Source organism: Mustela lutreola, chromosome 3, assembly GCF_030435805.1.
Source record: "Mustela lutreola isolate mMusLut2 chromosome 3, mMusLut2.pri, whole genome shotgun sequence".
Taxonomy (NCBI): domain Eukaryota; kingdom Metazoa; phylum Chordata; class Mammalia; order Carnivora; family Mustelidae; genus Mustela; species Mustela lutreola.
In genome coordinates this window covers 44,757,362-44,775,955 of record NC_081292.1, presented here as the reverse complement: position 1 = coordinate 44,775,955, position 18,594 = coordinate 44,757,362, and the positions used below count along the sequence as shown (strand labels likewise).

Sequence of the window (18,594 nt, the reverse complement as noted above, 5' to 3'; positions counted from 1 at the left end):
GTAATTTTCGTATGAAAGAGTAATTATTCCAGAAAGGATGACCTTATCATGTAACAATCCAGGAAAAAGAGCTGAAGTAGGGAGGAGGTTGTGCTGTTGAGGATCAGACATTTAAGGAGCCCAATCTTATGGCTGTTTGCTGTACGAAGGCTGCTTTCTCAGAAGTTGGTAAATGGAAGGGTTAGAGTAATAAAGAGCAATAAGAAGAGTAATAAGAAGACAACAATCTATAGAACTTTGTTCTTATTTTTTTAAGATTTTAATTGGGGCAAATGAGTGAAGATTATGTATGTACATGTGTGTGTGTGTGTGTGTGTGTGTGTGTGTGTGTGTGTATGTATGTAGGTAGGTAGGTATGCATGTATTCCCAAAGATTCTTGTTAGGACCCTATTCCGAAAGAGCCTGATATAGGCTATCTTAATGCCAGAGGGAAATCTTTCACTTTGGCCAAAAAAAACCCAAAAAACCAAAAAAACAGAAAACAAAAGCAACAACAACAAAAAACACCCATTCCCATAAACTGTTACAACTGATGCAATGTTTGTGTAACATTCATACAGGACTTCATGCTACCGGCACAAACAATGAGGTTCCTTTAGCAGAGTAAATTAAATGTTTATTTTGTTTGCTTCATCAGCGAAGATTTAATTTTATGTATTATATACTATTTTACTTTAGGGTGATGATATTGTTGGTGGTCATGGCAAAAGCCAGCTTATATATTCTCACCACCCTTTTTGTTATTTAATATTTTAAGTCATTACCTGAAGTGAAGTTTCTGGACATGGCTGGGTAGATAGATTTAATACAGATTGAATTCAGAGATTTGGGCAATAGGAATCAGTGCTCTTTACCAATATGACTCTATTCAGGTACACACTGCAGTAGGTAACTTAGACCAGTGCATCTCAAAGCTCAACAGGCACACTGATTACCCAGAGAACCTTTTTAAATGGCAGATTCTGGTTCAGTAGGTCTGAAGTGCAACTGAAAGTCTGCATTTCTTTCTCCTCCTCCTCCTCTTCCTTCTTCTTTTAAGATTTGTTTATTTATTTATTTGTGGGAGAGAGACAGCAGGGGGAGGAGCAGAGGGAGAAGGAGGAGAAAAGCGGACTCCCCGCTGAGCACGGAACCTGGTGCAGAGCTCAATCTCAGGACTCTGAGATCCTGAGCTAAGCCAAAATCAGGCACTGGAAGCTTAACCGACTGAGCCACCCAGGTGCCCCAGGAAGTCTGCATTTCTAATAGGTTTTGAGGTGATACAGGTTCTATTGGCCCATGAGTCACAGTTTAAGTAATAAGGATTTAGATGTTAGTTAATATCACAGACTCAATTTTTTAGTCCAGTCTGAATATTTGTACAATCCGTGTTTTATTATTTTTTTGTTTCTTTTTTTTTGCTTATTATAATGAGAGGTATAACATTGAACCTAAACTTTAATGATGTAAATTTTTAATAATTTGGATTTCTGAATGTAAGAGATGTACAAATATTGAAATGGAAGTAACTTGCTTTTCTTTTCTTTTTTTTTTTTTTTAAGATTTTATTTATTTATTTGACAGACAGAGATCACAAGTAGGCAGAGAGGGGCAGGCAGAGAGTGAGGAGGAAGCAGGCTCCCTGCGGAGCAGAGAGCCTGATGTGGACTCGATCCCAAGACCCTGAGATCATGACCTGAGCCGAAGGCAGAGTCTTTAACCCACTGAACAACCCAGGCGCCCCAAACTGCTTTTCTTATATTATTGAAAATGAGTTTATAAGATCAGTCACTAGCAATATAATTTATTATATATGTATTCTGGAAAATTAACAGAAACTATGAGAAATAGGCCAAAAAAAGTAAATTAGTGAAATGAGAATAGTTGTAATATAAAATAGTTATCTTAAAAATAATCTGAGGAACTGTATTTTTTTAATCTAGGAAATAACATCAAGATTTATAATGAATGAACTAGCAGTAAAGAAACCTTTCATAATGCACGTCATAGAACAGCACCCACAGGTCAGGAACATAATCTCTCAGAGAAGAAAATGTGCAATATGTGGAAATTACTTTTTAACAATATGGCTGGAATGCGTTGAATTTGTTCCTCCACCAAAGGTAAATGGTGCTTTTTGTGTGAATAGAGCCTAAGACCTTCTCTTATTCTTTGTCCTTACCCAAGTCAACCAATACTAACTAGATTTTTATCTAAGAATTTACTTCTTAGATATTATAATGTTTTTTATTAAGCTTTATTGATACATTGACACATAACATTGTGTAAGTTTAAGGTTTATGTAAGTCCTGTTGCTTTGGTACATTCATAAATTTGCAAAATGATTACCACCATAGTTATTTCTTTTTTGTGATAAGAACACCTCTAATCTACTAAACTGGCAACATTCAAGTATATGAAACAGTATTATTAACTGTACTTACCAGACTGTGCACTAGATCCCTAGACTTGTTAGTCTTGTAACTTGAAGTTTGTACCGTTTGACCAATATCTCCCCATTTCTCCCACTCCAACCAACCACCACTTTATTACTTTACTGTATCTCTGAGTTTGTCGTTTTTAGATATTATACGTTATATTTTAAGTGTTATTATAAAGTATTTTTCTCTCTGACTTACTTCATTTAGCACAATGCCCTCAAGATCCATCCAATTTGTAGCAAATAGAAGGATTTCCTTTCTCGTGGCTGAATAATATTCCTCTGTGTGTGTGTGTGTGTGTGTGTATCTCACATCTTTTTTTATCCATTCATCCACTGACAGATATTTAGACTGTTTCCATGTCTTGACTACTCATTGTCATGAGTAGTGCTGCAATGAATATGAGAGTACAGATACCTTTATGAGAGAATTAATTTCAATTTCTTTAGATATATACTCAGAAGTGGGATTGCTAGATCATATGGTAGTTTTATTTTTAATTTTTTGAAGAACATGCATACTGTTTTCCATAGCAGCTGTACTAATTTGCACTCCCAACAACAGTGTACTAGAGTTCTTTTTTTCCCATATTCTTGTCAACACTTTTCTCTTACCATTTTAATGATAGCTATTGTAACTGTGAAGCGGTATCTCATTACGGTTCCGATTTGCATTTCCCTGAATGAATAGTGATGGTGAGCACCTTTTCCTGTACCTGTTGTCCATTTGTATGTCATCTTTGAAAAAATGTCTATTCATTTTCTCTGCCCATTTTGTAATTAGGTAATTGTTTTTTTTTGCTGTAGGGTTAATGAGTTCTTTATATATTTTGGACACTAACCCTTTTTAACATATATCCTATAAATATTTCCTCTGATTTTGTAGGTTGCCTTTTCATTTCACTGAGTTTCTTTTGCTCTGCAGAATCTTTTTACTTTGGTGTAGACCCACTTATTTATTTTTCCTTTTATTGTGTTTTTGGTGTCATATCCAGATCACTTCCAAGACCAAGGTAAAAAGGAGATTTTCCCTTATGTTTTTTTCTTGGAGTTTTATAGTTTCAATTCTTAAATTTAAATCTTTGTCCATTTTGAGTTTATTTTTATGATTAGTGTAAGATAGGGGTCCAATTTCATTCTTCTACATGTAACTATCCAGTTTTTCCAGTAGTATTGTAGAACTATCTCTTCTCCTTTGAGTATTCTTGCTTGCTTTCCAACATTAGTTGACCATATATGTGAGGGTTTGTTTCTGGGATCTAGATTTTGTTCCATTGGCCTAAGTGTCTGTTTTTATTCTGGTAAGGTACTGTTTTGATTACTATAGGCTTTATAATACAGTTTGAAATCAGAAAGTGTGACGTATCCAGCTTTGTTCTATTTTTGGGAAGGGGGATTCATTTGGCCATTATGGATCTTTTGTGGCTTCATCTAAATTTTAGGATTGTTATTTTTCTATTTCTGTGAAAAATGTCATTGGAATTTTGATAGGGATTGCATTAAATTTATAGATGGTTTTGGGTAATATGGATATTTTGACAACATTAATTCTTCTGATCAATGAACATAGGATATCTTCCCATTTGTTTGTACCTTCAGTTTCTTTCATCAAAGTCTTTTAGTTTTCAGTGTAGAGTACTTTCACCTTATTGGCTACATGTAGTCCCAGGAACTTTATTGTTTTTGTTATGCTGGTGAATGGAATCGCTTACTTTATTTCTTTTTTGGATGTTTTATTGTTGGTGTACAGAAACACGACTTTTTATTTTTTTGTATGTTGACTTACTGAATTTATTAATTAGTGTTAGCAGGTTTTTGGAGGAGTCTTTAGGATTTCCTCTACATAATATCATAGCATCTGCAAACAAGGACAGTTATCCTGCTTTCTTTTCTATTAGGGCACCTTTTATTTCATTTTCTAGCCTGACTGTGCTGGCCAGGATTTTCAGGACTCTGTTGAATAGGAGTGAGACTATAGGGAGCTGAGCACAGAGCTTGGTACATATTTTATTTCTGAAATAGACTGATGAATCACAAGATCTGGATTTGAAAATCCAGTTCTTCCATTCTATTAGGTTATTAATATATCTAATGTAACTTAGAGAAAAACCTGGCAGAACTGCTGCCAGTGAGGGCTAATGTCAAGGTAAAATAATGGCTGAAGAGAAATTTGAAAGTGAAAACCAGTTGGACATGAAATCCAAGAGAAGAGAGAACTCATCAGTGGAAAATTGAAAATAAAAATGTAAGTTGGTTCTCAAGATGGGAGTAAATCTGTAGTCCTTATTGCTTATGTAACCTATCTGTGAATTGTTCACATTACCATCTGGAATTGATAGTTACGTTCAAGAGACATTTAATGAGTATAATGTATGCCATATTACTTGGTAAAAGTTGTCCAAAAACTCTGCTTTTCACTGGTCATGACATGAACACCTTGCAGAAGTTGCCATTTTTCTTTTTTTCCCCCAATGAACATCTTTCAGTCTTTCTTGAGGAAAATGTTCTTTCTGAAATAGATTTTTTTTAAAAGATTTTATTTATTTATTTGACAGAGAGAGATCACAAGTAGGCAGAGAGGCAGGCAGAGAGAGGGAGGAGGAAGCAGGCTCCCCGCCGAGCAGAGAGCCTGATGCGGGACTCAATCCCAGGACCCTGAGATCATGACCCGAGCCGAAGGCAGTGGCTTAACCCACTGAGCCATCCAGGTGCCCCGATTTTTTTTTTTTTTTTCTTAAAATCATCTGATGAGCTGCTAGTCTCATTTCAAGTAGAGAAGTCACACCTAATGATAGTAACTGCCTCCAACATTTATTTGGTCCTGTACCTCATATCATACTAAGCATGGTATACCTCAATTAACGTACAGAGTAACCTCATGACACCAGTGTTAAATCCAAGTTGTAGAGGAGCAAAGTACTTTGGCTCAGTTCACAAAGCTGCTGAGTAGGGTTTCTGTGGAGGGAACCCATTATTCCTTTCTCTTAACCAGACATGTTAGACCATTTTTCCTATGCTTTTCAACCCAGTTATATCTCATTTGCTTCAAATGAATTTAAGGCATTTATGTTAAAGAACTTATTCTATCATCATCTATTTATCGACTCAAACTCATGAATTTTTTTTTACTACTATGTGTCAGGTACTTTACCAAGGGCTAGGAATATAGAGCTCCAGTCTCTCAGGAACTTACACGTTCTAAGGAAAGTGGTATAAGAAGGTGATTGGAATCTGACAAATTAGGCTTGATGATCAGCCCTGCCACTTAACCACCTGGGTCATCTTAATTTCCTCTTTGAGGCTAAACTTCCATTGTAAAATTGCAATAATAAGAATAGTGCACATCTCACAGGGTTGAGATGAATGATACATGAGGTTCTGTACAGATGGTGCTTAGCACAGTACATGCACACTAGTGCATATTAGATACCAGCAGGATAGATATAAAAAATTAAGGCCTTCAGACAAGAAAGAATTATTACATTCTTGAGTAAGTACAGTGATGGAAGAATGCACAGAGTGCTCCGAGAAGAAGTAATCTCATTTAACTGGGAACATTCTCCATCTATCCCTGGGGCCTAAAACAGTGATTGTCCTTGGTACTTGAACACATAATACATGTTAACATTATTTTAATAAGCATTGCTTGTAAATGTGCTTTGAGTGATAGGGAAGTATTAGAATAAAGAACCAGTAGACAGGCATTTTTGGTAAGGGAACTGCCTGTGCAAAGGTAACATTGTTCAACTAAATTACACAGTGAGTGCAGGAAACTCGCAGAGATGGGAGATGACATTAGAGAGAGAAGTAGGTGTGAGATGAGGATGGCGCTTGTGTTTGAACTTAATTTTGAAAGATACTATATTGGTTTGTTACAGTTTGTTACAGCTGCTGTCACAAAGGGCCACAGACCGAGAGGTTTAAACAACAGAAATTAATTTTCTCATGTTTCTGGAGGCTAGAAATATGACACCAAGGTGTCAGAAGGCTTGGTTTCTTTTGTGACTTCTCTCCTTGTCTCATAGATGGCCATCATTTCTGTGTGTTCACACAATCTTCCCTTTGTGCCCATCCATGTCCAAATTTCCTCTTCTTATAAGCACATGGTCGCATTGAATTATGGCCCACCATAATGACTTCATTTTAACATAATTACCATTTTAAGGACCCTAGTTCCTAATATAGTCACATTTGGAGGTACAGAGGGTTAAGATTTCAACATTTGAATTTGTGGAGGGCATGTTTCAGCCCATAAGACCTACTTACCGTTGTTGAAACAACAGAGTAGTAAGATGAAGTTTTTAAATTTTTTGACAAAGAGAGGTTGGAGCTAGCGATGGGAATTTAAGAATTGTTTATAGGAGATACCCGAAGCCAGGGGAATGAAGATTGCTCAAGGAGACTTACCTGGTGAGGTGAGAAGGTCAGAAGGACAGAACCCTTGAGGATGATTATATCAGAGGGATGAACAAAAGCAGGAGTCAGCAAAGGAGAATGAGAAAATATAGTCAGGGAATCGGTGAGGACCAAAATCACGTAGTGCAAGCACAGATTTTCTAGCTATAAAACACAAATATGTGAGAAACAGGATTTTCTCACTTTTTCTTCTGCGGAACTTATCTTCTATTTGGGCCCTCATTCTACTGGAAAACTTATTTTAGTTAATTCCAAGTTTATGTGGTAATTTTATGATGTTTTGGGTTATTTAAAATATAATCTTGATCATTCAGGATTTCCTTCTCCTCCTTTTCTTCCTGTATTATCCAATTTTTGGAGCTGTTGAGTAGTGTCCCAGATGGGCATCCTCTGAAGTTTATGGTCATCCTGTCAAGACCTCACACGTGGTCCTATCTTCCTGATGGTGTCTGCTCAGTGACCCACTTCCCATTGACCTTTGCTTATCTCTTCTGTGCCCTGTCCTTTTTAGTTCTGATCTTAGAATACCTTTGTCCTGCTTGTCCTTTCCTACCACAGTATTCTCTGGGTGAGATAATTTGGCTGTTCCCTTATTCTGCTATAGGCTCAAGCATGAGTTGGTTAAAGATGCCAAGCTGAGAGATTCAGAGCTGAGGAGAAAAAACTGGGCTAGAAAATTGGGAGAGGAAGATGGTATTCTTTGTGTCATTAAATGTCATTAAATGGGAAGCAGGTTCCATTGGTCAGAAACCAAATGAGAACACAGAAATAAAGTCTACCAAGTCTTGACTAATCTCCATGAAATGCATAGGATAAAGGTAGGAGAATAATAGAATGTTTCCTCGAGGGTGAGGAAGGCTTGAGGAAAGATTTTTTTTTTTTTTTTAAAGATTTTATTTATTTATTTGAAAGACAGAGATCACAAGTAGGCAGAGAGGCAGGCAGAGAGAGAGAGAGAGGGGGGAAAGCAGGCTTCCTGCGGAGCAGGGAGCCCGATGCGGGGCTCGATCCCAGGACCCTGAGATCATGACCCGAGCCGAAGGCAGCAGCCCAAACCACTGAGCCACCCAGGCGCCCCTTGAGGAAAGATTTTGAGGATGAGGAAATACATGATTTGTAGGCTGTGGACAGATAATAGAAGATGAAACTTAAAATTAGTCTGTGTTTTGTGCTAATTCAGGAAGGGTTTATTGTTTTGATTATGTGCTGCCTACTTTAAGGAATTGATAGGACTAGAATTAGTTACCACATGATAAGCCGCATCTTTTCCATCACCTTAAGGGATTGAGTAAGCTAAAAAGAACAGATTTGAAAGTTCTTAAATAACTAGAAAATGGATAGTGGTGGCACTTTCCCACTTAGAGTACAATTTATATGTATTTTTTTCCTTCATGGGTGCTTACTCTGTGCAAGGTACTGTGCTAGCCTCTAAGCATCCAAAGATGAATAGGACAGTCCATGCCATTGAGGAAATCATGGACTATTTATTAAAAAACAGTGTGATAAGCATTATAATGAGGTGTTATATACTCCTACTGTGGCATCACAGACAAAGTAAGCAGCTACTTAGGAGGTGTCCCTGTCTGTTCAGGTCACTATAATGAAATGAAAGACCGAGTGGCTTATAAATGACAGAAATTTATATCTTCCAGTTCTGGAGGCTAAAAGTTGGAGATCAAGGTGCCAGCATGGTTGGTTGAGGACCCTCTTTTGGGTCACACATTTCTTGTTGTATTCTCACATGTTGGAAGATGCTAGGAGGTCTCTTCTAAGGCTCCATCATAATGGCTGTCTTCCTGATCTAATCACCCCTCAAAGGCCCCTCTTCTAAAATCACGACATTAGTCATGAGGACTAAGACATGAATTTTGGAAGGACACCAACATTCATCTTATGGCAGGAGGCTTAGGGGAAACTTTCCCGAGGAGGTGATATTTGAATAACATGAGGTCCCAATGTTCGTATTAACTTGATTACTTGGTTTTCATTGCCTCCATTTAGAGGTGAAGCAACTAAATAAGATAAGCAGTTTGTTCATCCTAAGTTTCAAATCCTTGAGGTTAGGACTTGAGTTAATGCCTCCTGATAGCCCCTTCAGGTCTCTCTTTGTTGTACTTCTATAGCATACACACTTTTTTATTTTGAACCATAAAAGAAAGTGCAAATAAATTCATTGATTGATGGTTATATAATTATCCACAACAGCTGCCTTCCTATATTTGAAAGACTGTCAGGTGGAAGAGAGATGAGGCTTTTCCTCTGTTGACTTATGGAGTGGAACCTAGCATGACTGGCATTCAGGCCAGATGAAGGGAAGACTTTTCCTATGGGATTTCATACAGATGCACACACATATGCACTCATGCGTGTTAACACTGGTCATTACTGAAGAGACAATAAGGATGGAAGAAAGGATAGGAGAATAACAAGGTTTGGTATCTACATAATTTCATTTTAAAAATTAAAAGCAAAGGGCACCTGGGTGGCTCAGTTTGTTAAGCATCTGCCTCTGCTTTTGGCTCAAGGTCAGGATCTCAGGGTCCTGGAATCAAGCCCCACATCAGGCTCCCTGCTCAGTGGGGAGCCTGCTTCTCTCTCTGCTGCTCCCTCCAAGCCATATTCTCTCTCTCACAAATAAGTAAATAAAATCCTTAAAAAAATTAAAAGAGGGATAAGAATACCTTTTTATCAATTAAGTATGTCTGAGTGCATTATAAACATAACAGAATGGCATAAAAATATAGCATGGTTTAAAAACATAATGGTTAAAAAAACAAGTCAGAGACATGAAAAAGTGTGTGTGAACACTTTCAAATGGCAGAAAATATTCAGTTATTGAAGAAATACATGATTCCTCATATTGAAATAGCACATTGGGTGCTAAGGAGAATAAAAAGAACAAATCCATCCCTGGACCCATTTTGGTAAAACTGCATTATGCCAAAGAGGAGCTATTAAGAGCTGAAGATAAATTTTTAATATAATAGATCACCTACAAAGAAATGACAATGGACTGAAAGCAGATGCCAGGAAAAAATGGCATAATATCCTCAAGCACTAAGAGAAAATAACTCAAAATCTAGAATTATATGCCTAGATAAGTTGATAGGCAAAAGACATTGGAAAGAAAAGAAACTGTGAGAAGAAAAAATTTGACGAGATCGGGCGCGTTCAGGGTGGTATGGCCGTAGACGAGAAGAAAAAATTTGAAAAGGAAAATTATTTTGCTTTGAAATAGCCACTGATCTTAACTTTATTAAAATAATTGAAAAAATTAAGTAACATTTAGTAAGTTTGTGACAGTGAAAAAAGTATGTAACAATGGAATTAGAATAATTGTATACTATGAATTTATAAATTATGCCAAATAAATTTAAGGATATTTAAAAATTGGATAACGAAAATTTAGATTGAGATATACATTACCTGGTACTTGACAGTTAAAGCATCTTATTTTAATGGAGTTGTTTAGTTCCCTGTTTCTAGAATGAAAATGTGCACAAAATACATGGGATGATAATCAGGTTAACCATGTTGGTAAACAGTTGCTTTTATATGTCTTTAGGATTTTGTGTTGCTTTTCCACTTAAGTAGGAAGAGATTATACAAAAACTAGTTTGCCTAGAAGCCTTCCTTTCTATTAAAAAATTTAATATCTTAATTATCTTTTCAGGAATGAAATTTAGAGAATGCTGACCTTTAAAGTAAATACTTTATCATGAAGAGAGAGCCCATTTGATAATGCCAACGTCTGGTTGCTTTGTTGTGCTTTATAGAATGTTCTGTCTCTGCCGGAGTTTGCCATCCGAAGGCACAGTTGAAGAGGGGAGACACTTGATGACAAATGGGTCTTTATTCTTGACATAAAACAACTAGGAACAACCAAATATCGAATTGTAATTGCTTGTATTCAGATGAATGTGAAATTATGTGGTACTTATGAAGTAGTGAGATGAGGACTGAAAAGTAGCTGATAAAAAGTTTTGCTCAATATCAAATATTAACCTTTACCATAATTCATCCAGATGCTATTGTGTTTTTCCAAATGTTACAGCTCTTGCCATCTAAGTTAAACAAGTCCTTAGCAATGATAGAATTATCAATAATTTCAGTGTAGTAGATATTTAAGTATTAACTGCTAATGATATAAATCTTTAAAATATCAACAAAAGATAATCCTTTTAGTTAGTATCAGCTTGGCCATATTTGAACTAGTAACTTAGAGGTAACCTAAATAGTCTCATAAAATCTTTTCCAAACACTTAAAAATGATCCTGGGCCCAAGATATGCATTTGATAGTTTTCATTTTGTATAGTTACATTGGTTGAACTTAACATTTCCCCAGATACCTTTAAAGTTGAAGAGTTTAGGGAGGGAACCATTTGGAACATGAACTCTCAACCCTGTGTTGAATGATGTAATGTAATTAAAACTACCCTCAAAAGAGATTAGATTGAGTAGGTTTCACTACAAATGAGTGAAAATGCTGATCTACTCTATGAAAATAAATGAAAATTTGCGACCTTAATTCCTTTTTTATGACAAGCTGCCAGTAATGAAACATAAGATTACATTTAATAATTTTACTCATTACTTATAGAGCAAAATCTTACTTTGCAGTAAAAAGTTATTACTGTTTAGATACCACTGACATTCATTTATGAAACTGATCATTTCAGCCAGCCAACTGTGAAAATGAATGTAGGTTTTAAAACATTTATGCAGTGGTTAGTCAATTTAATGTACATTAGGCACTAAGAGGATCAGAAGGCATCACATTTCTAATTCTAAACAGTCGTGAAAGTAATATGTATTTATTGTTCAGAAAAATTGAAATGGTGTGAATGTTCTTTATTATTTTATTCAGAAAATAGCCAAAACAGTTATAGTATAAATGAACTCACACACTGCATCTTGATTACTTCTACTCCTATGGGAACTCATTGAATTTTCTTTTCTTTTTAGAAAACTCTCCCTTTTGTTCTTAAACTGCTGGGTAGAGTCACAGTTGTATTCAATATCTATGATTATTTTTTCTTCTAAAGAATCCCTAATTGCATTCAACTTTCGCACCTTTATCTGGACCTGTGTGTCCCCAAAATGTTTGAACCTCTCACGTGAAATTCAAAAGACACTGATTACGCAGACATGGTGTTGGAGAGCAGGGTCACTCTGTAGAGGAGAGAATGCTGCTTAGCTGGATGGGTGGCTGGAACATAAGCAGGGATTTCTTCCTGGTTTCTGCTCTTTCCACAGTCCAAAGTGCCCTACAGGCAGAATGAGCATGTCATGTATTACTTCAGCCAAGATGTTTTTGCAAGTAAAAGTGAACATTATTAATAAGCTGGAAAACCAGCAAGAAATCAGGACTGTCCTGGGCAAATCTGAATGTATGGCTCCCCTTCTTAAATGGAGCAGTTAACTTTAGTGCTCATTGCTGGCTTTTCTCACTGCTGGTGTGGAGAGTTGTCATTCTTAGATTTTTAAAAATTATTTTCAGTCACTCTGTAAATATTTGAAGTCCTGCTTTAAATAGGAAACTCCGGTTCCAAGTACAGGGCAGATAAGTAGGGGAACTAGTTGGTCCCAAATGGTTTAAATTCTAAGAGCTTAAACTCTAAAGATGAAAATGACACTAGCAATACAAACTAAATGTTAACTGTGTGGTAAGAGCTTTAGTGCTTCAAAGTGGAAGACAAGATCATTGTACGTTGTCTGGCCTGGAAGGTACCCAGAAAGATGCTGTGACTTTACAAGGCCTTGACATAGGTAAAATTCAGATACATGGAGAAGGAGGCAGAGGCGATATTTTAAAAGAGAATGATATGAAGGAGAATGGATCTTGTTCATAGGACAGTAAATCAGTTAAATAAGTTCATGGGATGGGAGGAGACATTATTAAAAAAATGAGGTCAAATTCTATAAACCTGTCAAAGCATAGCATAAGGAGTTTGAACTTGATCCCATTTGGAAATGGAGTCCTACTAAATGTGGACAACTCAATGATATAAAGAAAGATGTATTTGAGAAGGAATCATTTGGCAGTACTGTTCAGGATTAATTGGAGGTTGAAGAGAAGGGAAGATGAAGAAAAGAGACCAATTAGTGGTTGCCTAGTGTGGGTGTAAGATGTCATTAGAAAATGCAGGGAAAGAGCCTCCATGGGAGGAGAATGGATGATGGAACTTGACTGATTGGATAAGGGAAACTGCAGAAGGGTGTGAAGGAGAAAAACCAGGAAACTTCTGAGGGAGCTGATCTGGGAGGCAAGACCCCAAGTTTTATCACAGATATACTGAGTTTCAAGTGTTGTGCAGGTAATTCACTTGAGTATATTTAGCCGGTTGCAGATAGATCAGAACAGCAAAGCAGTGTACTTCTGTGCGTTATCTGAAAATGTGTGCAATTTCCAACAACTGTTTATTCTTTCCGAGAATTCTGCATATTGTTATTAAACCATAACCCAAATCCTACCCTGGTGAAAGAAGCTAGGAGGAATATTCTGACTAACACTGAGTAAGAGTTTTGTGAACTTCATTAGTTCTCTCTCTGGCTTGAATTCTGAAGCTTAAGCTAAACCACCTTTCTTCTCATTATATCTGGACTAATTTCCTTATCTGGGTAATGAAGGGATTAGACCAAAGCCTCTCCTAGCTTCAGAGTGTCTGAGGGGCTGTCATAGTTCTGCTTTTCATGGTCCTGCTATTTGGATTATGAGACCGGTATTAGTTTCCCATTGCTGCTGTAACAAATTGCCATAAACTTGGTTTCCTAACAGAAATTTATGATGTCACAGTTCAGTAGAAGGTCTGAAGTCCAACACGAGTCTCACTGAGCTAAAAACAAGGTGTCAGTAGGGCTGCATTGCTTTCTGGAGATTCTAGGGGAGGATCCATTTTCTTGTTCTTTCCAGCTTTTGGAGGTCACTGACATTCCGTGGCTCAAAGCCAACATTGGCAGGACTGTCCTTCTCACATCACATCACTTGGATCTTCTCTTCTGTCTCCCTCTTCCACTTTTAACAATCTGTGTCATGAAATTGGGCCCACCTAGATAATACAGAATAAATATGTACCTCTCGAGGTCCTTGCATTAATCATATCTGTAAAGTTCCTTCTGCGATGTAAGGTTAACATACATATTCACAGATTCCAGGCATTAGGACATGAACCTCTTTGCAAGGGGGGTTCAGATATTACTCTGCCTACTATGATACTTTTCTGAAGAGAACAGGAAACCATCTTACTCTTTTTTCTTATGCTTTCTGGTTCATGTAATACTGAAACCTTATTCAAAGCTTTGCTTTATACTGTGATATTAATATATATTTTGACAATTTTTTATTTCTCAGTTTAAAACATGACAGTAATTGTCACTGATAAAGCATGTGTTGAATTTTTTAAAAAACTCAATTCCGCCATTCAAAAAATACAAAACTTAGTAAATGTATGTTTTTAAACTTAAAATATAAAACTGCTTTTTCCTAAAATAGGGAGAGGATGTAATCATATATTCATTTGCTTTAGGAAATAACGCATTTCGCTATACTTAGTAAAGGGTGAAAAATTAGTATATTTTCACATCTTAAAGCTTTTTGCTATAAAGATACTTCAGAATAAAAGCATGTCTAATCATAGACAATTCCTTTTCCTTTTCTACCTTCAGCTTGACAGAAAGGAGATTTCAGATATTTCAGTTTCTCTCTTTAAACAACAACCAAAGCAGTAATTATCTTCCACAGAATCTTGAAGTTATGTTAATTGAGGCCTGTGAAGAGAGGTCCTCTATAAGAGGTTGTGTCATTATTCTTTTGTAACGTGCTCATGTCAAATGGAGTGTCATACTGGTCGAAACCATTGTGATGAAGCCACAAATGGGCATAGAAATTTAAATGGATATTTAAATGGAGCACGTCAGGCATTGGAGACTTTCTTTTTTTTTTTTAATGAAAACATTACTGTGTCCAGTGATTCTAGATGGAAAAGTATGTTCCCAAGGAATTATGTTGAGTTCATTTTTCTTAGTAAAATTTCAAACAATTCACAGTACTGAGACATATCACAAATAGTAATTATTAAGTTATACAATAATTACAAGCAAAGTTTCATATTCAGTACAAAATTGATAATGGTCCTTGATAACATAAACTTCTAAAAAATGAAACAAAACATTTTATTCTAATTAACTAAACTTTGATACCCCAAGAAGGGGAAGGAGGGATACAGAACCTTTGCATTTCTGCTTGCAACAAGAGCCAATCCAAACTCTGCCCATACAGTTTCTTAATGACACAAGGGGAAATGGCTGAAACCACAGTGGAAATGGAAAATGTCTTTAATCGTTTCTCTTGTAAACTTCTTACCTCATGGAGAAACTGGACAAAGCAAATCAGATTAACTGTATGGCTTCACTTGTTTCCTTGGTTTATGTTTGTCTTTCTTTCTGTAAACTCCTCTTGGTTCATGTCTGTAGTCTTTTTGTTCTAGTTTCTTCAATAGCCGCTAAGTGAAGTGTTTTAGTGTGATTTATTTTGGCAGCCCTTAGTTCTAGATGAAATGTGCTACAGTAGTAAGCAGGGGTAGCTGGTTGGACCCATATGCAAAGCAGAAAAAAACACATTTAGCTTTTGAGTACAATTTCAACACTTAGCCATTACAATCCAGTTGATCACTATGATCTCATATAGATTTAAAATACTGTATATAATGTGTGTCTCATTGGAAAACTTTATGAATTCTTCTTACTTCTAGACTAATGTATTCATTTATTGTTGATAGTCCATGCTTCAATATTTTATGGTCTATTTATTGTTTATACTGTATTGTTTCCCCAATACAGTATGCACATTCTTGAACTTATGCTCTCATTTCTCACTCTTTTTCAGTGTCCTTTCATGTCCTTTTCAGGCAGGCACAACCTGGTCATCCTTCAAAACCCAGCTCACTATTTTCTTACAGTGCAAAATTTTGCTTAATGTGCAGCCTATGGTGGTGTCTCCCTTCTCTGAATTAATATAGAACCTCTCATGGTGTTGAACCATATGTTTCTAGTTATTTTTTGTGTTTACATATTAGATTTCCAACTAGATACTGAAAAGATTCTTTGAGGCAGAGATTATTTGTTATTTATATCTTTGTATTCTTGGAACTTCGCTTAATGTGGTTCAGATTTTAGGTTGCTTATAATTTGTCAGAATTTTTGGTTGCAAGTTAAAGAAACCCAACTTATGCACTAGTTAACTAAATAACCAACTAACTAACTAATAATGAGTAATAAACAAGGCCTAGGAATGGGTCTGTCTGAATATTTAGTCATGCTGGGTCAGGTAACCCAAATTTATCATCAGGAATCTGTCCTTCTATGTGTATTGTCTCTGCTTTCCTTTGTCCTGGTTTTGCACTCATTGTACCCTACACTGTGCCCTCTGGCAATAGAGGGAGAGCTTCTTTCTCTTAGTAGATCCAGGGAAAGCCCTAGGGCTGATGTTCTTTGACTTTATTGGACTCTCTTGGGTTAAGTGCCAGGCTTAAGTTACATGGCTAAGTCTTGAGCCAGGGGGTGGGATCAGTTATCTTCTCTCTTCCATAAAATAAACACTGAAATCAGTGAAGGGGCGGTTCCCAAAAGGAAAAGACGGTCTTTTGTGCCAGCAGAATGGGGAATAGATGCTGGATAAGCAAAAATAAGATACTGAATCAAGATTTCAGTAAATACTTGCTGATTGATCAGCTAAACTTCCTTTTGGGAATAAAGTCAAATTTGTTGAGAGTCTGTACCATTTTCCACCTTAATCCCAGATATTTTATCATTAGAAAGTGCCATGTATCCTCTGAGCACTTCATAGTCATGGTTGGAGGGATGAAAAGGTGATATCACATATGACTTTGACTTCCCCACTGATTTACCACCAAGGTTGGAAGGCTATTACTCTCTCAAGGGTGGATTTATAACTGTGCTTAGGTATTTGAGCCTTTAAATGGGCCCTCACTGTTCTTTTGTGGAAGAGTGAACAGAACAGTAATGAAATCTCTCACTGTGGATTGTGATGATGACAGCCCAATGGGTTCACGATAAAAGCAAGTGGCACTGTCAACGAGTTACACTATTAGTTGTGTGACTGTTTTGGATTCTTTGACTGAGAGCTATGTTGACTTCTGAGGTTGTTTATAAAGCATACAGATGGTAAGCTTTTGAAGTTGCCATTATTTCCAGCATTAGTGGTGAAGACATGTATGCTGAGATGGCTAACAAGGTTTTTGATTGCCTATTTTGTGCATTGAGAATGAAAAACAGATTTGAAGTACAGAAATTTAAGTCATGCATTGGGCAAATGGTCTGAAATCTAGCCAATCTTAATGAACATTTTATGCATAGTGAGCAAAGAATATTACGATTAATTTCCATGGGCAAATGGATGGTGGACAACCAAACCAAGATATCCGTTAGGGAGTTAAATAAATGTCTGCTGATTGATCAATTTAACATACCTATAGGGAAGAAGTCAGGTTTGTGTGGATTCTGTATCATTTTTTACTTTCATCTGAAACTCATTATGGTTAGACTGAGTAATAATATATTTGGGTAAAAGCATAGATAAACCTTTATCATTTGAATTTTGTTAAATTTTTTAAAAAGATTTAATTATTTTGGAGAGGGAGAGAATGGGAGGAGGGACAGAGGGAAGGAAGAGAGGGAATCTCAAGCAGACTCTTCACTGAGCCCGGCATGGAGCTAGATCTCAGGACCCGGAGATCATGACCTGAACTGAAACCAAGAGTCGGACACTCCACTGACTGAAGCACCCAGGCACCCCTTTGTTTAGTTTTGAAGATGCCTTTCTTAGCTCGTTAATTTATTTGTGTGTGGGAAAAGAGCAAATCAAGCATAAATAGAATAGTGTGCCCTTTAGAAGTTAATGATATGAAATCTCAGAGAAAGTTAATGTTTATTTTATTCAAAAATATTTATTGAGTACTGCTTTAATTTTATTTTTAATCTTTACCTTTTAGAACTGGAAGATAAGCAGAAATCTACAGCTGGTACCTCTTCGAATATTAATTTGTTCTTACAAATGTTTTAATCAACGTGGCCCTAACCTCTTTGGAATTGCTCAAGTGTAGAGTCGGTGAGCAGCTCATTTAGAGCCTCACATGCACACGGAGTCAGATTATACCCTACTTAGGACACCATACTGTGTCTCTTCTTTTTGCCAGCACATTAAACAAAGGAAGAAAAATAATTTACTTGTAAAGATCCCAATTTAACTGCTATACTCTACCTTTAACTTGTTTAGAATCTAGGTGTGCTGTTTCTTCTTCGATTTAAAAACAAAATAAAGAATGGAAAAATAAAGATCTGTGTGGCAAGTGAGTGTTATGTTTTCCTGTCATTTGATGGCCACCGCCCTCCTTTTCTAGATAAGTGTTAAGAGACTTTGATGGGGACAAGTATTTATTTTATGCATGTTTTGCAGTTGAAAGAGGATTACTTTTTAGTGTGAGTTGTATCACATTTGTATGATTTCAGCTGAGCTCTTATTTTTAAGAGGCACTAACGTCTTATTGACTAAGGTAAAAACTTTATTCCATTTAAAACTGAGTAGAAACCTGGAAACTGAGGCTTGGTTGATCCTAACGTCACTTTGTTTCTACTTTTAAAGTTTTGTAATTTTTTGTTTTTGTTTTTCACAAAAGAAACGTACAGAAGCCAGGGCAGTGGCGCTGAAATGAGAATTTGACTCATTTTCTCTGAAGGACA

General features: G+C 36.4%; 1 protein-coding gene across 1 annotated transcript in view; it reads left to right on the top strand.

Annotated features, from left to right (window-relative positions):
- LRRC69 (leucine rich repeat containing 69) overlaps window positions 1-17,984 on the top strand; it is a 111,619-nt gene extending 93,635 nt beyond the window's left edge. Inside the window, exons 7-8 of the mRNA XM_059166054.1 lie at window positions 1,924-2,103; window positions 17,847-17,984. Coding sequence (XP_059022037.1) covers window positions 1,924-2,103; window positions 17,847-17,957 — 291 coding nt within the window. The 3' untranslated portion in view covers window positions 17,958-17,984. The remainder of the gene's footprint in view (window positions 1-1,923; window positions 2,104-17,846) is intronic.
- Window positions 17,985-18,594: the final 610 nt, after the last annotated feature.